General features: G+C 40.2%; 2 protein-coding genes across 2 annotated transcripts in view; both read left to right on the plus strand.

The window, feature by feature from the left end:
- zbtb40 (zinc finger and BTB domain containing 40) overlaps positions 1-25187 on the plus strand; it is a 390649-nt gene that overhangs the window by 281792 nt on the left and 83670 nt on the right. The window lies entirely within an intron of this gene.
- Positions 68-13528, plus strand: eogt (EGF domain-specific O-linked N-acetylglucosamine (GlcNAc) transferase). The gene is made up of 16 exons (XM_087801474.1): positions 68-132; positions 2241-2460; positions 3302-3402; positions 3652-3760; positions 3906-4000; positions 4060-4164; positions 4243-4346; positions 4428-4531; positions 4796-4888; positions 6305-6376; positions 7096-7182; positions 8834-8899; positions 10441-10502; positions 10607-10726; positions 10910-11012; positions 11079-13528. The coding sequence occupies exons 2-16, from the start codon at positions 2272-2274 to the stop codon at positions 11223-11225; spliced, it is 1557 nt and encodes a 518-aa protein (XP_087657600.1). The 5' UTR covers positions 68-132; positions 2241-2271; the 3' UTR covers positions 11226-13528.

The raw sequence follows: 25187 nt of genomic DNA on the forward strand, positions 1-25187 counted from the left end.
CACTGGTTGAGTTACAACGCCCTCTACTGGCTCTAGTGGCGTGTCGCATGCCCGTATATGGCTTCCGGTGTTATGGCGACCACCGGCAGCAGGAGCGCTTCTGTCTGGAGACGAGCAGACCGTTAACCGAAGGTAAAACCATCATCTCTTTTCTCTCGCATTTACGATACATTTACGCTAAACAACCACTGATCCTGTCACCACCTGAAGTTTAGCTGAATATTGTCGCGTCGCAGTTTGATTCTAAACAACAGCGTCGCATAAATTAGCGTCTTTGTAAATATCGACTCAAACCTGTTAACTTCACTTAAATTGAATCGAACTTTAGACTTGAAATCGACGTGACACACCGTAAAAGATGATCATATTAAACATAGAACTGTTTGTCGTGAAGTCGCATGTCATCAAACTACTTTATTTACTCTTCTGTTGTTAGTTTGTCGTTAGCGTTAAATAGCTTGTTTAAGCTAGCCTTCTATAGTCACGAGCGATGTTTTTAAACGATTCCAAGTCGACCTCGTTTCATTCTGGGTTTTTTTTAAGTTCGATCAACTTATTGAGTCAGAAGAAAAATAATATTTCCGATGACGTCATCCCACATATTCCTGCGTGTAAGTAAGTAAGTAATTTTTATTTATATAGCGCTTTCCCAGACCAGGGTCACAAAGCGCTTAAACATACAAAACAACATTCAATAAAGTATATATTTTAAAGATCAAGATAAAACTGATAACACAACAGGAGTTCCAGAAAATCAAGGAAAAGCCTGAACAAATAAAAACGTCTTCAGATGTTTCTTGAAAGAGTCAGTAGATCCATCAAGCACAAAGAGAGGAAGATGATTCCAAAGCTTAGGAGCAACAGCCTGGAAGGATTTCTCTCCTCTGGTCCTGAACGGTGTGCGAGGAACCATCAGTAGATTCTGATCCACAGACCTCAGAGCCCGAGCTGGAGTGTAAGGCTGGATCAGATCAGTGATGTAAGGAGGAGCCTGACCATGAATAGATCTGAAAGTAAGAACCAGAACTCTAAAGTTGATCCTGAAAGAAACTGGAAGCCAGTGAAGAGTTTTAATGATCGGAGAAATGTGAGTTCTTCTACTTGAGCGGGTCAGAATTCTCGCTGCAGAGTTCTGAATCAACTGCAGGCGAGACAGATCCTTCTTGTTAAGACATGAAAACAAACTGTTGCAATAGTCCAGACGAGAAGACACAAACGCATGGATTAAAAGCTCCAGATCATGTTGTGACAACATTTTCCTAAATTTAGAGATTTTTCTCAGTTGAAGGAAACAGTTTCAGTTTTTCAGTTTTGTCCACATTTAGCTGTAGAGTTTTCTAGCAAACAATCGACCAAGCTGTTCAGCCTCTGGGGCTCAGTGTAGATGGATTCATCTGCGTATACGACATACTTATGTAGAAATATAATATAGAAAACTATACATTTGTTGCTCACAGATTTCTTAAACTCACTTATTTCATGAATTGTGTTTCCTGTTAATTGGGGGTGTTTAATAAATATATATAATCTATATCATATATCATATATAATCTTTATATAATATCTATATGACGGTGTGTTGCGTTATTCTTTTTCACAATACTGTATTAATATTCAACAGCACTCTATCGATTAAATAAATATAATAAAACAAAAAAAAAAAGTACTCTAGAGGAAGGTGCTACATACTACAAATGTATAGTTGTAAATAAGTAAGTAAGTCATTTTTATTTGTATAGCGCTTTTCCAGACCAGGGTCACAAAGCGCTTAAACAATCAAAACAATATTCAATAAATTATATACTTTAAAGGGCAAGATAAAACTGATAACACAACAGGAGTTCCAGAAAATCAAGGAAACAAATAAAAACGTCGTTCCTATAGTATCGCAATATATCGTATCGCGGACCATGTTTGGTATCAAGTATCATATCACCAGATTCTTGCCTAACAAAAGCACACCCTAAAATTCCAGATAAAAAAATCCCAATTATTAAGAAAACAATCAAGACTATTAATTATAACATAAATGTTTACAAAAACAAAAAAATATTTATGATAAATATGGATAAAGACTGAAGCTTTGCAGGTGATTTGGAGTTTTTTTAATAAAGAATTAAAAAAACATATTTGAGCAGCTTAGTTAGACTTTCGTTACTTCCCGCAATGTCCCAGTCATCCCTTTGATGTTTCTCCAAGAAACCATCAACTTCCTTTTGTTTGCTCTTCTCTCCTGACAGAGTCCTGTGATGAGCAGCTGCGTCCTGACACATGTCTGGGATTCAGACTATGCTGCCCTCGCTCGTGCTGTTCACCATCTTTTCTTCCTCTGTGGTCGCGGAGAGAGTTGAGTACGACTCCGGTGGACTCTCTTTACCGCCGGAACACCTCCCTTACTTCCTCCACAGCAACAAGAAGCTCGCTAAACAGTGTCGACTGGACCCTCATTGTCCTTTCAAGGTAACAAATACCACTCCATTAAAGCAGAACTATAAAATAGTAATATTTAATATTTATGTTATTATTGTTTAATGAGGTTCCTCACTACGTGACCCCCAAACCTCATTACATCACTGAGTTATAGACAGTATTTTCCCGTTAATTACTGCAAGATTTGTGCAACAAGAGCCTTTATCTTGCACATGTGGTGTCTGGCAACAAAACAGCGGAGGCTCCTAGACATTCAATTTAAACATTTCTGACATTGAGGCCAGATTTTTTTTTTTTAATTACGATTTGCCTCTTTAAGTACTTTTTTGTATTCTTACTGTCCTGTGTTGTTCTCGGTGTTATCTTGACCTTTTAAGTACATATTTTATTGAGTATTGTTTTGATTGTTTAAGCGCTTTGTGACCCTGGTCTGGAAAAGCGCCCTATAAATACTAATTACTTACTTACTTACTTCCATAACTTATGTGATGATAACACCTCAGGAAGTCGGAGGAATTGTGTTGTGTATATTTTACTGGAAAATATTTTATCCTGAGTAAATGAATAGTCCATGAGTAAATAGTCCATGAATAAAATTGGACAACAATATGAATAAAATTGAGCAATATGAAGAGTTATACATCTCTTGTGGATGACTGAGCTTTTATTTCCAAATGCGAGCTCTGACGCCTTCAGAAAAAGTCTTATATCTGTGTTGTTCTTTCATCCACTACAAAGCTGGTGATCAAAGTAAGAGTAGAAATCCTAAATGTTTAGGCGCCAAACCATCTGTCGTCTCTTCTTCTCTCATCTTGAACGAAGTTCTCATGCATTAAATGGTCGCCTAATGAGGTTTTTACCTTCTCACCAGGATGCTGTGGCCGACTCGTCCCTCTGTTGGGGTTATGAGAAGAACTGTGAACCGGCGAAGCGCTTCAGTTACCCTGTCTGCTCAAGAGTCGACCTCGGATGGTGAGTCCTCCCCATGTTTTATCTCCAAAACTCACCTGTGCAGGTGAATCTGGCCTGAACCGTGCTACTGATCATTTTTGAAGATAGAATAAACCCTTTGAGGAGCAACTCATACAGTAGTTACGGTCTTTGAAATCTTGTTTGTCCAACAAGATGGAAAACCAATTCAAACCAAAGCAATTACTATGGTCTGTGATCGAGTCCTGCAGTTTTCTAAAACATTGATTTAGTTTTTTCTTTCTCTGTCAGGGCTCCTTCACTGGAGGCGGCCACCGAGGTTTTGTGGAAGCAAGCTGACTTTGGCTATGTCAAGGAGAGACTCTCTGAGCTCCAAACTCTGTGCGAGGCCAGAAAGCCGGTGAGTTCGCTCATTTCCTCCGTTCTCACGGGGCCCACTGAGTCAACAGGAAGACGTTGGGTGTAAACTCTGGAGTCCCGGGAGGGCGAAAACAATGTGTAATGAAAGTTTGTGTTTTCTTGTGTGTTCCTTATCGTCATTTTAGGGGGACTCGTCCCTGAGATGCACGAGTCACACACGATTCTGTAGAGCTACTGACCTCTATCTGGATTTACGCACACCTAGAAGAAGCCAGGAGAGGTACAGACAGTGTGCGTGGTAGGGAACACTTCGTGGAAACGAACCTTCTGTTTCTGCAGATACAAGGAGGACTTTGTTCAGTCGGGGGACATCGGTGGACATTGCAAGCTCAACAGAGAAGCGCTCACCGCTGAGAGTGGACACAAGAGCCCCCTGCAGTCGTGGTGAGACATTACACGCATGTTATCCAACAGCGTTTTATGAGCGACTGAGACACAAGTGTCGATGTGTTTTTATTTTAGGTATGCAGAGTTTGAAACGTACACGGAGTTGGATTTTCCTGTTCACGGCGAGAACTGTGACATCGTGGTGGAGAAGCCGACCATCTTCATGAAGCTCGATACGGGTGAGCCCTGCCCTTGCATGTGATTGACAGCTCCACTTCTTTTTTTTTGTTTTTCTCATGGAGATGTGTTCTGATGGGCAGGGGTGAACATGTACCACCACTTCTGTGACTTCCTGAACCTCTACGTCTCCCAGCACATCAACAACTCCTTCAGCATGGACGTCAACATTGTCATGTGGGACACGGTGAGCCATGTTGTCGCTTCAGGATTTTATTTGCACTTTTTCACAAATTAAACTTCAGTTTTACATTTTTAAAACTCACTAATGTACGTAAAGATAATTTGTAAAATTTTGTTTATTAAGGATGCACTAAATTCCTAATTTTATTGATTTAAAAATGAATGATTCATTGAGATCCTTCATTGATTCCTATAGTTCGGTCATCACTGGAACATTGTGCAGCATCCAGAATTGTACATGTTTCTGACTCTATTTTTATTTTAACAGAGTTCGTATGAATACGGAGATTTGTTTGCTGACACCTGGAAGGCTTTTTCCCAACACAACATCATCCACTTGAAGACGTATGATTCTAAAAGAGTACGTATCTATGGTTCCCGCAAATGATTAGTCTTTAAAAAGCATTCAATTCATGAATCTATCAATTGCCATTAAAATTCCTTAAATCAAAAGTTCAAAAATCCTAAAAATTTGAGCATGTGCCAAGTAAGATTTGATCTTAGTTTGACATCTTTTATTTAAAACATTTACAAAGATAGTTTACGGATTCACAGGTGTCTTGATGGCTGATGAGCTCCAGCTGTATGACATAAATAGACTGGGGGGGAAATAGGAGAGGGGAGAACAGGAAGTCAGAGAACAAAATAAAACCAAAATAAAAGCAAAAACTTAACATCATGGTTCTACTTCAACGCAGTTCATATAGCAATTTAAGAAATGGACATTTGGAACATGGGAAGTTGATAAATATAAGTTGTAATTAAGTTAAAGTTTGGGTGCATTTTGGGTAAGATTTTCCCTTAACCTATGTAATTGAAGTACATTTTCTCGTTCTTCAATTTAATTTCAAATGGTATTTAAAAAGTCTTAACTTTAACCTGCCTTAGGTTAGACATTTCTTAATCAGTTACATTATAGTGTGACAGTTTTTAGAGGTTCAGTCATTTTCTATGCCGCTTAATCCCTTATGTGAGTTGCGGGGGGGCTGGAGCCTATCCCAGTTTCTTCGGACAAGAGGCAGGGGACACCCTGGACAGAACGCTAGTCTGTCACACGGCACACAAAGACATACAACCATTCATAGACACGCTCACATCTGCGTTCAATTTCCCCAAGTTCCCAATCAACCTCTGTATGTTTTTTGACTGAGGGAGGAAACTGGAGTCCCCAGAGTAAACCCACATGGGGAGAACATACAAACTCCTCACATTAAGGTCACAAGTTGGCTCCCTCCGGACAAAACTAGAATCAAAATAGAATTAAAATATGTAAGGATAATAACAAATGCAATAATGCCATCACATTATAGTAATAACCAAAGATTTGTAACTAATATCTGTGTAACCAAGCACAAAAAGACAGTACGTTAATAATAATATATTTTTAATTGTATTAATCACACAATAAGAAGAATATGCTAAAAGCAAATGCTGCTAGGACATGATCTGTTTTACATCCTTTTTTAAGCAGATCTCATGAGGGCCCAGTGATACAGTAACAGATACTGTACAACAGTAGAGTGTAGTGAACATCAATTAAATCAAATTTTATTTTATTTAAAGTGTCTCATCATAACAAAGTTATCTCAAGACACTTTACAGTTGAAGTAAGACTATAGTTGATTAAGGAGAAACAGATCCAGGCAATTCAGCAATGATTTATTCAGCAATGATTTTCATTTCTAATTATTGATACTCCAAACACACCACCTCGACATGTCCTCCTTGAATGTCGTGGACCAACATTCCACTGAAGGTCTCTTCCGTTTCCTCCCAGGTGTGTTTCAGAGACGCTTTCTTCTCCCTCCTGCCGAGGATGAGATACGGCCTCTTTTACAACACGCCTCTTGTAAGTCTGACACTCGCGCAACATTGATCCTCATGAGACACAGCCTGCTTTTGTTTTGAACACATGCCGCGTGTTGTTCCGTGGAGACGCACTGATGCTCGCCGGTCCTGCTATAAAAATGTGTTGCAGGCGCAAATCTTTACACCGTGGCTTCTTTAGTAGGTGGCTGTTGTTTAAATGGTAATTTCAAGGATGGTACAGTAAACATGAAGCAGATGTAATCGTCTACGTCGTCCTTGTAGTGAAACAAATTGTTTAGTCAATATGAAACTTTATCACAGGTCATTTGTTTGTATGTTGAACACAGAAGCGGATTTATGTGTCAGTCGATTTGTTACCATTTACTTTGCAAAAGAAACCTTAAGTCTCTTGTCCTTTTGGTATATATTTCAATATCAACCGTCTAAAAAACCTCAATAGAGCATGAAAAGATCATGTTGTTTAAAAGGTCAGTAGGTGGCGCCATCATTTAAAAAAAAAAATGTGATGTGATGTTTCATTAGAACAGTTCTTCAAAACAAAGAGATCGCCATCTAGTGGACTCTGAAAACAATGACACTGCTTCATCAAGCTTCATCAGACCATCACTACCATAAAGTAAGGATCAGGAGCATTAGTTAAGAGGCCTGGACAGATAAACACATAGATCATGATAGATGTAGTTGGGCCCCTCTGTTCTGACCCCCCTTTAAAATTGATCCGAACTTTTGTTTCCTCAGATCTCAGATTGCCAGAGTGAAGGATTGTTCAGAGCGTTCTCTCAGCATGTGCTGTACAGACTGAAGATACCAGAGGAAGAACCTGAGGTGGGTCAACTTAATTTATTTCAACCTGTCAAACCTTCTTAAACAAGACTTCTTAGACAGACTTCCTAGAGCGTAGCGTTGCTGCAAATAAAGTAATGGATATAATAAATATGTGCTTTATGTGTTGCTAAAACCAAAATCCAAAGAAGATTTTAACCATCAGCAACAATGAAAGGTAGAACCTGGATCCTATTGTGTAATATTAGATATGAAAATGTAAGTAAGTAAGTAAGTAATTTGTATTTACATATCGCTTTTCCAGACCAGGGTCACAAAGCGCTTAAACAATCAAAACAATACTCACTAAAATATATACTTTAAAGGTCAAGATTAAACTGAGAACAAAATGTCTTAAGATTAAAATGCACCTTTTCTGCTCAACAAAGATAACAATCGGCTCTTCTCTCATCCTCTTTCACTCTCTGGTTTGAAAAGTTCCCTCATTAGTGTCCAGCGCCGTCACAGGTAAATGTTAAGCGTCTTTTTCAGAGCCGCAGAGCACTCACCACTGATATCTAAATGAAAGAGATCTCTCCTCGGCCTCGACCCTCTCCCCAGTCTCTCCTTTCACTCCAAGATTAATGGCACAGCTGTAGACTGTTGTTGCTCTTCTCCTCCATTGTGTCCTGCTCATCTGTCTCGCCACTCCTCACCTCCTGTCCGACCCCTGGTTGGTCTGAACAGCTTGTTGAAATGGAGCTCACACCAATAAAAAAACGAAAAATATAGCGGCAGTTGTCTCATTATAATTGACGGTTTTATTTATGCAGTGATTTCTTTTCAAATGTACGGTACCCCTTTGAGACACAAGGTGGCAGCAAAAGAACGTGTATGATGATGTTAATTTATGTTAAAGGTCGGATTATTATACCTTTTAAGATGTTGTTATACAGTTATAGATCTGCTGTGGTAGTTTTGGGTTTAAATGTTGAATACAAGAATCGTTCAAGCATTTAGGTTTTCACAAGTCAATCTGCTCAGGTCAGTAAAAAAAAAGGGGGAAGAATAGAAGTAATTACAAGCCAAACAAGTGACTCGACAATACTTTAAAACATTCCTAGATAAACCAATATAACTACAAGCAAAATGGTCGTATGGGTCTTGTTACATTATTGATATTTCCTGGAAGATTCATGGAAGTACCTTCAAAACCTATAGACAGACAGACGGATAAACACAGCGCTCATTTTACCTCCTTCAAATGTGTATGGAATGTGTACAGCATTATGGGAGTGGGAGACTCAAAAATACATCGAAATAACGTAGTAATGTAAAGGAAAGTTAGTTTAAAAGGAACTATTATTATACTTTTATTTTTTTAGTTTTATTTCAGAATGATTTTAACTCCTTCCGTAAACCAGAGACCACTAAACAGGCGGAAATGAAAACATGTAGTAAAATAGAAAAAAAAAAGTTATTTCAAAAAGTGAACTAATAAAAATATAAAAAGAAGTTTCAGCTTTACTTTTTTAAATAGTTTTTCTTTTCAATTTGAGCAATTCGAGGCAGGAATGGGAAGTCCTACTCTCATTCGTTCATGTCAGTTTAGCAGAAGGGTTAACAAGTGACGCGTGTGAACAGCCACTGGTGTTATCGTCCGTGTTGTCCCTGCTAACTTGATGGATGACGAGGGGCAACTTTGTTTTGGCAGGGGCGAGTACGTGTCACCCTGCTACTGCGCAGCACGGAATACAGACGGATATTGAACCACGTGGAGGTGAGTATCCCTTTTTTTCCTTCTTGTTCTCCTCACTTAATCCGAGCATCCATCCTCACTTTCCTCCTCCATCTTTCTTCCTCTCTCCTATTTCTATGTAAAACTCCCTCGTCCGAGCCATCGATTTACCGTCTGTGTCTGTTAAGAGCCTGTTTAAGACCTTATTTGCCATAAACAGCAGGAGTAAAAAAGGCTTTTGTTATTTTTACTCACTTGTTGGTGTCACATTGATCATTATGGGGTAAGGACGTAAAAAGTAATATTTTAAGGCAGACTTTTTATCCTTAGATTTTCTCAAAAATCGCCAGTGTGCCTCATTATACGATGCATCTTATGTATTACCTACTTCCTGTGAACTGATTTATGGGGTACACAGCCCTCAAAAATCTTCAAAATGCTGTCAAAAGTCACACTGCGAGTCTCCGTATACTATTCCACGAATCTCTGTACTACTCTTTGCCACTCCCAGCTCTGGATTGTTACTTTGCCGAGTTCCTTTGCTCTGTAGTATTACTTCCCGAAGTACTTTAGCTCGGTCGATTTACTTTCCAAAGCTCCCTAGTATTATTCCACAGAGCTTAGTAGTGTTACTCCCTGAGTCTCGGTAGTATTACTCTGTGATTAGTTTAAGTATTAGTCTACGAAGCTCTGTTGTATTACTCCGCAAGGCATCATTTGTATTACTCCTCGATGTGTTGTATATTACTCGGTGAGGCTTCGTAGTATTACTTTGAAAGGCTCTGTAGTTTTACTTTATGAGGCTCATTAGTATTACTAGGCAAGGTTCAGTACTATTATTCCAAAAGGTTCCATAGTGTTACTCCTCAAGTTTTACTCTGCAATGCATTGTAGTATTGCTTCACGAGGCTACTTGGTATTACTCCCCGATGCATTGTAGTATTGCTACGTTAGGCTCCGAAGTTTTTACACCATAAGGATCTGTAGTATTACTCTGCGATGAGTTGAAGTATTACTCTGCGAGGCTCACTAGTATTATTCCACAGAGCTTAGTAGTGTTACTCCCTGAGTCTCAGTAGTATTACTCTGTGATTAGTTTAAGAATTAGTCTGCGAAGCTCTGTTGTATTACTCCGCAAGGCATCATTTGTTTTACTCCTCGATGCGTTGTATATTACTCGGTGAGGCTTTGTAGTATTACTTGGAAAGGCTCTGTAGTTTTACTTTACGAGGCTCCATAGTATTACTCCGCAAGGCCCAGTACTATTATTCCAAAAGGTTCCATAGTATTAGTCCTCAAGTTTTACTCTGCAATGCATTTTAGTATTACTACGTTAGGCTCTGTAGTTTTTACACCATAAGGCTCGGTAGTATTACTCCCTGAGTCTCACTAGTATTACTCTGCGGTGATTTGAAGTATTACTCTGCGAGGTTCACTAGTATTACTCCACGAGGCATCGTTAGTATCACGGTCGTCTCTTTTCAGTGGATGATTTGTGGATAAATGCAAACGGAGTTCTTCAGACACGCACGTCTTCTTTTGACAGTTTCCTCGCCTCATAGATCATCTCCATGTTTCCCCAGCTTGTGAACGCTCTCAAGACTGTGGCGCGGCTGGAGGTCAGAGTCGTGGACTACAAATACAGGTGAGTTATCGCCCACGTTCAGGACGCCGCTCCTCAATCCAGACATTCGTCCAGTGACGGGCGAAGATGATTGATGCGCCGCCGCCTTCGCCCCGTTCCTTTAGGGATGTTCCTTTCCTCGAGCAGCTGAAGATCACCCGCAACTCTGACATTTTTATTGGGATGCACGGAGCCGGCCTCACCCACCTCCTCTTCCTCCCAGACTGGGCTGTCATCTTTGAGCTGTGAGTGACACCGTTTAGCGGGGGGGGGGGGGGGGGGGGGGGGATCCTCCACTGCTCTTTTTATAGCAGCAGTTTCCTTCCTCGGCATATTTCACACCTGGCCGAGAAGGTGAAGCGAGGAAGAAAAGAAGCGAGAGTGAGTCAGACAGCTGGAGATAAACGCTCCGTATCCATCCCTTCCAGATATAATTGTCAGGATGAGAGGTGCTATCTGGATCTGGCGCGGCTGCGGGGGATTCGATACGTGACTTGGCAGAAAATAGACAAACTGTACCCACAGGATAAGGTAGGAGAGGCTTCAGCTGAACCTTTTTTTTTTCTGAGCCCACGTGAAAAAATACACTCGTTTCAGGGTCATCACCCCGTTTTCAAGGAGCACCCCAAGTTCACCAACTACTCCTTCGACGTGGAGGAGTTCATGCGACTGGTGCTGGACGCCGTCGGCCATGTCACGCAGCATCCCAAGTGGAAGCGGCGTCACACTCACCAGGAGCTCTAGTGGCACCAGGACCGTGAGTGGAATGATCAAAAACGTGTTTTTAGGATCAAAATCTGAAAGTAAAAAAACTTCATCAGCGACAACAAGCACAAGCGTCTCCTAGATATCGAAGCACAAACATCAATCTTGCACTGACGTCCCCGTTTTTTTCGGGATTGATGAAGCCAAGACGTGATTAACGAAGACTCGAGAGTCATTCCCTTGATGACATACAGGTGTAGATCTCACCTGTTCTGGTTCACACTGGATTTTTTTAAAAAATGAAACACAACCAATCACCTGTTTTTGAGTTAGATACAGACTTCTGGGTTTTAATTGAGTGTATTTTAGCTTCCAACCGACTCATAAATGTCTTTAGGGACTTGGTTAGTTGCGTTATTTGTTGAGTGAGCTGCAAAAAGAAAGATGTCCTTGAAAGAATTGAAGCAAAAAACAATGGGTCTTAGATGATGCTGCATTCAAAATGATAACATTAAAAAATGAGTATCATTTTCAGCACAAAACCAGGAGAAGAAAAAACAAATCTGTTGTCGCTCATTGTCAAAAGTTTCCCCCACTTATGTCGTCTGGCTACATGTTTCGATGCCTGGTTTGTGAAGCGTTCGCGTCGACTGACAGCATCAGAAGTGGATTATAAATGGAAGTGACTGTAGGGACGCCAGCTCACCTCAATCTCGCCGCTTAATCAGCCGCCGGCTTCACACACCTTCAGAACGGCTCCAGTCCATACAGGTTCTTTAACAACATATTTGCCAGCATTCAAAAGAGAAAACACTCCTTTTTTTTACGAACACCTTCAAAACTGGAAACGAGAGCCGAACTAAACATTGTTATTCCATATGTTGGATTTAACCTCAATCCGTCCTCGAGTTTGATTATAACGAGGGAGAGTCACGTGGCTCATCACGCACCTCACGAGAGACATCTGCCGCACAATAAGATGTTTCTGATGTCCCTCCACGAGCCGTTTTTATTCCCACCAACAAACCCGGGATAACGAGCAGCTGCCGGGACGCTGTTCTTTACACGGAACGTCGTGTCGCATCAGAGTCGCACGAGAGTTCTTCACATGTGTTGCCATGACGGTCGCTCGCCGAAACTCGATCGCGCTCGAAACAGGTTCTCCCCACAGCGCTTCAGTGACTGATATGTAGGCATCAGTTCTCGACTTGATGTTGTTGCTGTAGCTTTATTCGCCTCCGTTGAAGGTCTTCTCGGGAGCAGTGTTTAACAACGACGCTCACAAGCTGCAAGTCAGTTCTATCTGAGACGTCAAAATGTGTTATTGAAATGACACGATTTGGCAGTGAGGTACCTCGAGTTGAATAAGAAAACTATAGTTTTTAAATTAGTTTTTATGTTTACATCATAGACCAGTCAATGTTAAATCAAGTTTTGTTTAATTATATAAATTAATCATTATGAAATAAATATAAAATATCCTTTTTTATTTTATTTCTTTTTTTTATAACTTAATGTGTATAACGTTTTACTCATTTTTAACGTTCTCTCTTTATTTATTTAATTATAAAGGGTAGACTGATTACAATTTTTTTGATTAATTTGCCTTTAAGGAAATTCGTATTTACACTTCAAACCATGCTTGAAAAGAGTATTAACATTTACTGTCGTTCGTTGACCACTAGGGGTCTATGACTACTATTTAATAAATAAAGCACTGTTCCCAAGAAGACTTTTAAAGTAACAGTTCACCGAAATTCAGATTTGAATCATCTTCTACTCCCCCTCATGTCAACCAAGTGTTGGGATTATTAACTCTAAGAAGACATGGAAAAACTGAGAAATTCCACTAAAACATACAGAACATTTTGGCTACGTTGAAATTAACATTTTTGCCTATAGCTCTAAAAAGAACCGATAACTCTGAAAACAATCCCATCCATTAGTCCACATGAGGGTGGGTAGAAAATTGGCGAACTTAACATTTCTGAAATTATCAATATTTGGACAAAGGATTGTAATTACAAACCAGATTACTCTCTTAGTTTGATGAATTTTCAAACTCAGCCTTGTTGAGTTAAAAAAAAAACGTGAGAGTAAAAGTCTGCAAACACTGACGCATATTGACAGACCTTAACGTTGAAGAATATTTCGAGTCAAGATTTGTCAGTGACTGATTTAATTTTGTATTTAAATAAAGTTTTAGTGCAACTTTGTGCAGGAGCAATTGCTGTGTCTTTGTGAGTGTACTTTGTAGCTAAATATTTGAATGTTTTTACCTTTGAAATATGAAAATGTTTTTTTTTTATTTCTTGCAATAAAATTTGTTGAAAGAAAATCGTGTCATGCATTAGATTAAATTAAATATGTATGAGGCGTGTGTAACCATGACAATAAAATATCCTTTTAAGACATACAATGTGTGTATTGTAACAACAATTACTTGGAAAAAATACACTTTTTAAAATCAATTTAATTTACCTTATCTATCTTGGCTGTTGTTGTGAACTTTTTCAAGATGTACATCGATATTCCTGGAAAGGTCAGCACTTTACAAAAGACGTGACCTTGACCAGATGACAAAAAGCAGCTTCTGTCTTTTTCCTGCTGATGTCGGACACACTTTCGCCGCCGCCTTCATTATTTCACCGAGTTGGGGTCTAAGGAGGGAAAAGGCTTCCGCAAAAAGGCCACTGGTTCACTTTTCCCTGTCACCGCCATAAATCTGAGTGACCTCAAAAGAGGAAGAAGTTGCGCTCCATCACCACGTGGGGGCAGTGGAGCATCACAAATGAAGCCCATCCTCTCTTCCACTCCAGAGCTCGAGCTCATTTAGGGAGAGTTTTTTGGTGAATTCAGAGGGTCAGAACTCATCCTGGCCCCCCGGATCACGGAGCGCACATTTGTCGTCATTCTCGCTGATGTTGTGCGGATGTTGTGTCTGAACTTTGTTTGCGTATTGACAGATGCTGCGCCCCGTCTAGGATGGACACTATTTATGGCCCCGCTCAGGTTACTGCCTCAGTGACCCTCTAAAAGAAATGAAGACTCTCTGAGCAGGAGTGGGATCAGAGGAACCAATATGTCTGCTCTCATTAACCTTCATGGCAGCTAGAAATCAATGATCTTTCTTTTTCCTTTTTCAGCTCAAACTTGACTCACACGATTGGTGCAGGTCCATCATCATCATCATCATCATCATCATCATCATCATCATCATCATCATCATCGCTGTCTCTGGACATCAAGACAACCTATGTAAGTTTGATGATGTTCCTTGTAAGAGGTTCTTTAACTCACAAGCTAGCAAACATTAAACAAACTTTTAAAGGCCTCAAATTGAATTAAACCTACATTTTCTTAGAGGTTTGGAAATGTAGCTCTAAAGAGAAGTTCAAGACAATTATTAGGCAAAATTATAGTAATAATATAGTTAATGTGGTAAAAGTCAATAACAATATTTTGTTCAGACAGCCTGTACTCAGCATTTACTACTTTTAGTGAAACTACTCTTAAATATTTTAAATGGTTGAATCATAAACCCTCAATCCTACATCCTCATCGTGTCATTGATTTTTATATTTTCTCTGTACAAGTGGAACGCCCCAATGTGAACTCGGCATATAACTGAAATAAATGCACAAGAAAAGTATATTTAAGTCAAAATTGTCAAAAAGGACATGTTTGTAAAACTGCAATATAATTTTCATATTGTAATATATAAGTCAAAACATTTAAATTAAGTGAAATAAACGTTCTTTATGATTCCTAAAATAAAAATTATTAAGACTATAAAGGTACTCAGTGGGTGAAGACTTCCGCCAGATCACTCATTTACACTCACATTGCATTTATATTAAATATTCTTCGTAGTTCTAAGCTGACCAGTAGGTGGCAGTGGTATGCCAGAACTCACTTGCACAACACACGCTATAATAAGAACATCCTCATTCTGCAACAATTATGGAGCAATAAAAGCAAACAAATCACATGTGAATTGGCGAACATTTATATTATTTATACATGATAGCAAATTTTAAAAAAGATGGTATAACAATGTAAAGTATTATTCTAAGTTTGTATTTTTCATCTTGTGATCTCAACAAATCCTTTTAAGTGTTATTAGAATTTTCCTCCTTCTCTTGTTGACTTAGTGTATCAGGACTAATTGTTTGACGTCACCAAAATCTATTTCAGCGCAAGTGGAACGCTCCCATAACGGCACCTTTGAGCTCAGCTCTACTGATCGATCAGACACTTCTGGTGAACGTAATTTCGAGTTTCTAGCTCAATGGTTTTTAACCCAAGATTCATTTTTAAATTGATCAATTCACATCAGCAAAACTTAATAAAAAAAAACAAAAAACGATCAGCTTCTGAACTCATGTTGGAAGAAGCGTTGCTTATAAAACATCATTTTCTTTGCATCACAGCCGCGTTCATTAGCTCGCCCTCCTAATTATTGGACGCCAACACTTGGCTGTGATTTGTGCTGGTTAACATAATCCAATTTATCTTTTATTATAAATAAGACAAACACTTCACGCTGATCAATAGCAGCCTCGTCCGGGGCCCCTACTCTGCTGGAGGAATTAATGAAGGAGTATTGATTAGGGTAAGAAGGGGTGCTTTCATTTTAAAGTAGCTATATCCTCCAATGTTCCCCTCCAACGAACAAACTCTTCAGAGATCTCATGACCACCGAGACATTCGATGCCAGAATCCTTACAGCCATCCCCCCAACACACACACTGCAAACTCTTCAGATGTGCACATGAAACCTGACGCCTCCGGAGCGGAAGGTGTTTCTGTGAGAGCATTAAGACCTGGAGGGACGTTAAAGAGAAGAAAATGAAATTTCGGGTTCAATCGCGAGCACGTGGAAGGACAAACAGACCAGATAAGTGCCACAGGCTGTTACGTCCATTAGCCGCTTGCACTCAGAGATGAAAGATCCCGACGACACCCGGGTGCAGGCAGGAAGTATAATTCTGATCAATTTCCACCTTCTTTTTCAAAGTTTTTGTGAAGTCAAATGAGCACGTTCGTTCTCTGCTGACTGGGGGATTTACTTTCAAAAGAATAACAGACGAAAACCAACTTTTCTTATGGGTTACTCATCGCCTCACATGGAGTTTTTGTCTGACTCCATTTAAAGAATCCTTCAGAAAACGGCCTCAGAGGATATTGTCAGAAATAAGAAATCGATACTGATTTTTTTTACTTATTAAGTTGACTTTTTAATTCGGATTTAAAAGAAATATTTGCACATGTAGAGATATTCATCTGTATACATGATTTTATTTAATAAATACAATCGTCTCAGAGAAAATCAAAGAGAAATCTTAAATATAAATGTATTCCATATTTATACTTACATGAAAGTGCTGAGCGAAAGTAGGCGCCTGCATATTGATACACTTTAAGATGAAAGTCTTGAAGTCATAGGAAATGTGTTTGTAACCAAAAAATGTGGTTGTTGATCAATTATTATAATGTATTTCATTATTTATTATTTAAATTTCTTTTTTTTTCTTAACTTTTTGAGTTTCAGAATTCGCTTTTTACGCTTTTTGTCGGAGTTTTCTGGTTCAATTCCCAGTGATATATATTGGAACGATACCAGCTAAATGGCAAATAATTACATTCACCAGGCTCGACTGAATAACAAAAGGGAAATTAACTTTCTATTTTAGTATCTTTAAGACGCAACTAGAGACTGGTTTCCGTGTAAAGTCAATAAAGGTATTAGTATGTTGAACAGTACGATACGATGTGGGCCAAATCCACAGGGAATCTGGTCCCAGAAGAATGGTTTTCTTATGACACGATTCAAGTTGGAAAAAATCTTGGCACACATTAACCAATCGGAGCTCAAAAAGGGACGCAAAAGGCAAAAATGGACGCAAAGACGACAGTTTGGCATCGACACAAGACGAGAGATTTTCTTGATGTCGTCAAAAAAAACTGCAACATCTCAGGTTCAAATCGCGCCGTGCAATTGTGTAGTCAAAGTTGCGGCCAGTGTGAACGCATCATTATGGCTCAAGCTGGGATTCAAGGTATCATTCATACCACTTTCTTTAAATAAGTAAACAACAGAAAAGTCTCAAAAGTAATGGTAGGTGTTATAAAATATAGTGCGTTGTTGATTACTGTAGATCCAGTCCATCCTTCCACTGGGGGCACAAACAGAGAGACAAACATTTGAAGGTTTTTTTTTTTCCAGGAGCTTCAGTGGGTCAGAGACGGAGGCAACAGACAGTCGACACAACACTCCTCACCTTGGGTTGTTAGCAGACATCGACCTCCGCTAAAGTCTTAACGACTGCAAACGCGGCAAACTGCAATCAATCGCCATCAACACACTGGAATATCCGAGGGATGGAATAATTGATAGGCGGTCTCCCGGTGTGTAACGGAGAAGCGGCGGTGATTAAATTCTGTTTAACATCTTACTGGTGTGTGTGTGAGGGGAGGATGGGGGGTGGGGAGGGGGTGATAGTATTGATATCCACACTCACACACACACACACACACACACACATGCTGTCCGTAACGTAATCGAAGTGTAGAGATGAGGTGCACAATTATGTGATGAGGAGAGATTATCGACTTGCTGCAGCGCCATCACCTCTTAATCCGTGACACACACACACACACACACACCTCTTTATTGCAATGTTGGTCTTTAAACACGTGATCGTGACGGACGTTATCGGCTGACCTCTGACCTCCGATGATCGATACTTGATTCCTGCTAATAATCTGTTCTCACCGCCCCGTTATGAAGATGCACCTCCGCCGTCCGTCACGCATCAATCTCGGAAATTTAACTCATTATTCTTCCGTCTAGAGCTTTTTTTTTTTCGTCTTTTGTTCTTCTCTTCATTACTTTCTTTCTCCCTCCCATCCTTCCGCTGAAGTATCCACCTATGTATTCATCCACTAACATCTCTCCATCCTCCTGTCTTTTACCCTCCATCTTGTGGCTTTTACAATCTATCTATCGTCTGTTATTGATCAGTTCGTTCTTCAACCCTTCCATCCGTCCTTCACCATCCGTCCGTCCTTCATCAAAGTTGTCGTCCGTTCGTCTGTCCATCCGTTTGACTGCCTGACCGTCTCTCTGTCTTTTCTCCATCCATCGATCTGTATTTCTGTCCATTTTTGTCTCTCTGCCCATCAATTCATCCATCCATCAATCTGACACATTTCTCTGCTGTCATGGATTAATCATTTTTCCATCTACCTATTAACCGACCATCATCCCATCCAACTCTTTCACTTATTACCGTCTTCTATCCAACGTTGTCTTTATATTCATCCAACACTCCTGCTGTTTATCCATTTATTTTCGTTTACCATTCATCTGCCTTTCATAAAACTTTCCATCCATCCATCTATTTGTCCTCCTGTCCATCTATCCATCAATCTATAGGTCTGTCTGTCTTTCCGCCCTCCTGCCGATCCAACCATCCATTCATCCTTTCATTTTATAATCCAACCGTCCATCCTTTCATTTAACCATACATCATTCACCCTTTCATTAATCCATCCATTTATCTATCCATTCATCCATCCTTTCATTTAATTATTCAAACATTCAGCCCTTCATCCATCCGTCCGTCCATCCATCCATCCATCCATCCATCCATCCATCCATCCATCCATCCATCCATCCATCCATCCATCCATCCTTTCCTTCATCCATCTGTCCATCCCTTTATTCATCCATCTATCCATCCATCCACAACGCCCATGCCATCCATTCGTCCATCACTCCATCCATCCATCCACATCCATCCACATCCATCCACAATCCACCCCTCCCTCTATCCACCCATCTATCCCACCACTCATCCATCCACATCTCCATCCATCCATCTATCCACACCCATCCGTCCCTCCAACCATCCATTCATCCATCCATCCATCCATCCACAATGCAATCCTTTCCTTCATCCATCTGTCCATCCCTTTATTCATCCATCTATCCATCCATCCACAATGCCCATGCCATCCATTCGTCCATCACTCCATCCATCCATCCACATCCATCCACAATTCACCCCTCCCTCTATCCATCCATCTATCCCATCACTCATCCATCCACATCCATCCTCCCATTCCATCCATCCATCCAGTCATCCATCCATCCATCTAACCAAGACAAATCTGGTAGTGAATGTCTCTGGAAGAAGAGAAGAAGAAGGGAAGATGATCCAAACAGTACAACAGAGTGTCCTCACCAGGCAAAGTGTCACCTGGTCATCGTGAGCTGCTCTTGTAAAGTGTGACATCAGCGATGGTGCAGATGAGGGGTTGTGAGGGTGTGTGTGTGTGTGTGGGGGGGGGGGGGTGCGTGGATCGGAGCTGCTGAACTGGGCGGTCGCTTCTGTTCAATCTCCCGAATGGTGGTGGTGGTGGAGGGGGGGAGACGGACTCACATTCTTCATGACCAATCGATTCGAGCTCGTCGGTTGGAGCGGCGGAGGCGCGACTCTCACTCCCGCATCTCCTCCGCGCACAAGTGAACCCCGGGAAAACTTGCTTGGAATAGACCGACTTCCTTACCGCCGACTTTTTTCCCCCCCTTTTTCTTCTTAAAGATGGAAGCGTGTGGCGGCGGTTCGGGGTGAGCCGTCCTCTCCTCCGCCGGCTCCGGAGGCTCTTCTTCTGCTGCTGCTGCAGTTGTGCGCGCTTTTTTTTTATCCACGGGGAAATAACGCAAAGTTGAAAAGTTGACCATGGTGTCCGAGGTATAGATTGAAGAGGTAAGATCGTGTTTTTTTGGGTTTGACTTCAATGAAGTGATGAGAGGAAGCGAGGAGTGGTGGATGGATGGATGGATGGAGAAATACTGTGGGAACTTCTCGGAGAATGTGGTGCGTAAAAAGGACACGCGTGGTTTTTTTTCTACTGACTAATGCGTGAGAATTTTAAAACAACCCATCAACGTGGGTATAAATATATTTTTTAAGAGCTATGCGTGGGTGATCGCGGCGAGCGCGTTTTTTTTCTCCGAGTCGCGTGGAACGCGGTCCGGGCTCCTCCGTGGGCGCGCGGGGAAAGCGAGTTCTTTCGACGGATCAGACATAAAAGTGAGACGCACACGCACACACACACACACACACACACACACACACACACACACACACACACACACACACACACACACACACACACACACACACACACACACACACACCCTGACAAACTGAGCTGGGAATTACTTGCTGCATGTTAATAGGCGCAGTAATGAGACCCAGCCCCTTATCGTGTTGCAACTGTTAGTCATCCAGCAAAAGATGAGCCCCCCCTTCTCTCTCTCCATCCCATAGCTCTCCTCAAATTCTTACTGTATTGAGAGTGGCATTATTTGCACCATTGTTTAGTGGCACTCCACAAGAAAGTGGGTGTCATTAGTGTGACAGAGAGAGCGGGAGGTGAGGGAGGAAGGATGTGAGGGAGGAGGAGGAGGAGGAGGAGGAGGAGAGGATGGTCCAGGACTTAATTCTCATTGACAGTCGCATTAACACAGGAGCAGCACTCTTAATTCTGAGGAGATCACTCTTCAGCGCTGCTCCTCTTGTCACATCACAACCCAACTTCACCCTCACACACTCCACATGGGACCACCTCACCCCGGAGGGGGGCCCCACCACCGGTGGCTCGACATGTTTCCAAATGGATTGGGATTTATGGACGGTCGCCCAGAAAACGAGTAGGGAATGGAATTGTTGGGATTTTGGACAAGGAGAGGGGGATGGATGGAGGAGGGCGAGGGAGTGTGTGCTCACGTGAAGGAGAGCTTGTGTGTGTGGAAAGGTGTTTGATGAATAAGCAAAAGCTCCTGAAGTGGTGAGGCCACAGACCGGAGATCACGCCTCGCACTCTGGTATCCATATATCGACTGTGATGGGCAGATACTTCCTCATTAACGGGACAGAATGGAGAACAATTGCGAGGAGGACTCGGCCGATGGTGTTGTAGCTCATCCTGAGGACCTATGTTGCTTCAGGATGCAGGGAAATCTCTCTTTTTTTCCCAGTGACCTCAAACTTACAATGTTGCAAATTGAACTTCACAATATGAGAAGAGATACTTAACTACCAGCTTGAAACCAGCTTTTTTTTTTTACACTTTTATCATGAAAAAGATCAACTCTCCCTTTTGGAAAGTAGTATTTAAATACGTTTTTTGTAGGTTTGGAAGGAAGTAACAAGAATAAAAAGGCACTTATATTCAATAAAGACCACAAACAATAAGATCAACAGAATTGTAAAAGAATATATTTGTAGGAATTGTATGATTACTTGTAACGATAAGAAGAAATATAATCTAATAAAATGATTGATACAACAAAGAGCAAAAGAAAACAACATATATGTTAATAGCTTTTCCATTAAATCATTTCTCCAGTATTTTTGAAAATAAATAGGAATAGTTGAATGTGAGTGTATTGTATTTTGAGGAAATGGAAAAAGTTAGAATGTTGATGATGACTTGATAAAAAGCTCAACTAAGATCTAATGTTTTTTTATTATTCTTTAAATCATTATTATTTCAAATATTTAATTAATATTTTTGAATACTAATCAAATACAAGTTTTTTTTAATTGATAAATAAAAAGCAACATTATGATTGAAAAAACAAAAATATTGTCATTTTATTAGGGGAATAAAGCTATGAAGTGGGAATTACATTTGCAAATCGCAAACATGTGAAATAAAGATTCGAATAGTCGATTCCTGCTGCCACTGCGTGTTCTGGATACATTGTTAGCTGACAGAGGTCACGACCTGTGAAGACCTAAGGTCACGTATGGCCTTATGGTTGAATGTAACGTTACACCCACACAGATCAGATCACACTTTCACTGTTAATCACAGCAATGACATGTGAGTTCAGCTGTTACACAACACATTGTGTGGTATTACAAACTAAGCCTTTCTGACATGTATTGTATATACTGATATGAAACCACTATTTAAAAGTTGAACAACATCCTGATGTTGAGAAAATAGTAAGAAAAACTTGCAGTACATTTATTGGTTGGCTTATTGTTCATGAATATTGTGTCAGAGTGTGCGGAAACACAATTAGGCTTTGTAACAATTTCATTTGCCATTAGACGATAAGCGAATAGAGAAGCCTGTAATTGGCTCAGACGCACAAACCAGCTAACCGGATGTACACAATTAACTTCTCCGAGTAGGGATTGAATTATTATTGAGCACAATTGAGTTCAACAAAGAGGCCAGAGCCCTCCTTACGCTGCCACTTCCTCATGGATGACGAATGCTGCTTTTTTAGATGCCAAACGTCAATGCTGAGCACATCTTAGAACATGTATTCATGGTCTAACAACTATTTAAACACTAGATTGTGAGTCCTTCTCTCATTGTCAAGCTGTTACAATTTACTTTACTTATTCTAATTGTGGTGTGGAGTATCCACGAATCTTGGAAGCTACAATGTCTGTCTGAATTTGATTTTCGACAACAAAGATGTAAAATTGAAGCATTTTCTAGCTCATGCCTGGAGATGGAAGGTTTAAAAATAACACTACTATATGGATCTTACAACACCTTCAGGAAGCATTTTGGCAAATTGATGGTTTAATGTTTATGTCTGCACCACCAAACCAATACCTTTTGAAAATAATGATGTCCCCAATATTTTACCTCAAACTTTACTTCAAACCAATTACACTGGACTACAGATAAATCCTCATTAAGCAACAGCTATTGATTGTATCTGATATATAAAGACCAACGTCCATTATAATAATTGGCAAATGGCCCTTGAAAAATGAAGACAACATGCTGTGCTCAAGGGACCAAGTGTCAACTCTAAGCCACACACTTAAAATGCTAGATGGCAACCAAACAGGTGCCAATCAGTCCAGAGACGATCATGACAGATGACATGGCAGAGGGCGTTAGCGCGAGAAATAAAATTTGTCTTTGAATCAAAGTTAAAAAAAAATGGTGGGCTTGCGTCAGAGAAAATCCAAAGCTCTTCCTGCTTTTATTCTCTGAGGAATTCCGTCGAGTCCAACCCAGCATTTACTTAAGCGTTTAATTAAATTGTCATACGATGAGGTAGGATTACAGTCCAAAGGAAATTGCACAAGGGAAAATCCATCACCTGGGTCTGGTCACCTGGCCGCCACCAGAAAATTACTGTTCAAACTAATTGAAGCAATATAACCAATTAGCTTTTCTTTTTTTTTTTTTTAATCAAGTCCATACTTAAAGCCAAATGTTGTGTCTCCTATATGTCACCAAGACACTAAAGAAAATGTTTTAAAGGGTTCACTAGCAGGTACTCTATTAGCTTTACAAAACAAAGGTGTATTATCATGCGAATGAACATTAATACGTGTATGTTATTATTATATTTTTATTACATTACAATTTCCTCCCTAAAAAATGCAACCCTCCTCGAACCTCTCCAGTATGACACACTGTCAGGTTATTAATCTGACTTAATGCTTTTACTTAAACAATGAATAGAAATCAGACATGGTTTAAAGACACAGATTTTACTTTTACAAGTGAGAAAGTAGAACAACACAGAGTTTACATGTCTGTCTGAATCCTTTCTGAAGCACAGAGCTGTTCACCGTTATTTCTCTGTCCCAGTTTCACAAACCGTTGTAAGTTTCCACCTAAAAAAAAAAGTTGGATGAGTTATTAACCACAAGGTCAAAGGGTGGCTTTTACTAGTGATGGTCTGATGAAGCTTCATGAAGCAGTGTCATTATTTTCAGAGTCCACTAGAGGGCGGTCTCTGCCCTATTTTCCTTGGTTTTGAGCAATTGTTCTAATGAAACATCACATCATCTTTAAACTGATGGCGCCACCTACTGACCTCTAAACAACATGACACTGCTTCATGAAGCTTTATCAGACCATCACTAGCGTCTATCATCCTAATACATCAAAATGATGTCCATGTATGGAGTATGTATACAATTATATGTTCTTAAGTACATTTGATAAGCATACTTAATCTCTGGACTTTCCCATCACACAGAAATACGAGTTTTCTAGAGTTCCTGATATAGTGCATAGCTTCTAGCGAAGCTGACTTTTAGCCTATATGCGTATGTGCTCTTTAAAAGTAGACATTAGCGAGGCAATATTATGATTCAAAAAATTGTGTTGGTCTTGGCTAACCTCAAGTTCTCTTACAGTGGCTAAAATGACTAATTTCCATTTGTTGTTAAAGTACATAGATCCAGCAAGAATATAATGTTTTTGTCTTGGTTATAGTTTAATTTATTGTTCCACTGATCAATCTTTCATTTTTGGTTTTCAAAATGTATTCAAAGGGATTTTCATGCAGTGGATTTTGCTAATAAAAAATGAGTTGCTGATTTAAATATTAAGTATCCCATGAATTGAGCTCTCTGTGGTGAATTAAATATCTCTGTAAATTCAGTCATTATGCTTTACAAATAATATCCTTGGCTAGATGTTGTTGACACAAAACAACCCATGCATACATAAAACATGGACATTTCTAGTCAGCCTGAACCATAAAGAACATCAAATGAGTGTCAATATCACTTGTATAACTGTTCAAATCATCTCGATGGTCACATGAATCTCCATTTGGTAACTAAATAATTGAAAAATATGGTTTTTTTTTTTAAACATCAAAACAGAAATTTATTGACAACTAATACAGCTTTAGCTCGCCTGTACTGTGTAGTCCCTGTAGTCTTATCCCCCCTGAAAGTGGAACATCATCAATCTGTAGTCCCCGCTTCAATGTGGTCAGAATCCGATATCTGATCGAACCGAACACGCATCAAGCCCGATATTGGATTTACACATTCAGGCGACGCAACGCCGGGGTCACCCGTGTTGGGACGGTAGTCGTCGCAGCAGCAGCCGTGGCAAACAAAGACAACTTGTCAAAAGTGTCAGACGTCCCGGTCTCTCTCCGTGAAGCCGGCAGACGACAGCAGCCACGATCAATGT

The sequence above is a fragment of the Callionymus lyra genome, chromosome 10 (genome assembly GCF_982586985.1).
Source record: "Callionymus lyra chromosome 10, fCalLyr1.hap1.1, whole genome shotgun sequence".
Classification (NCBI taxonomy): domain Eukaryota; kingdom Metazoa; phylum Chordata; class Actinopteri; order Syngnathiformes; family Callionymidae; genus Callionymus; species Callionymus lyra.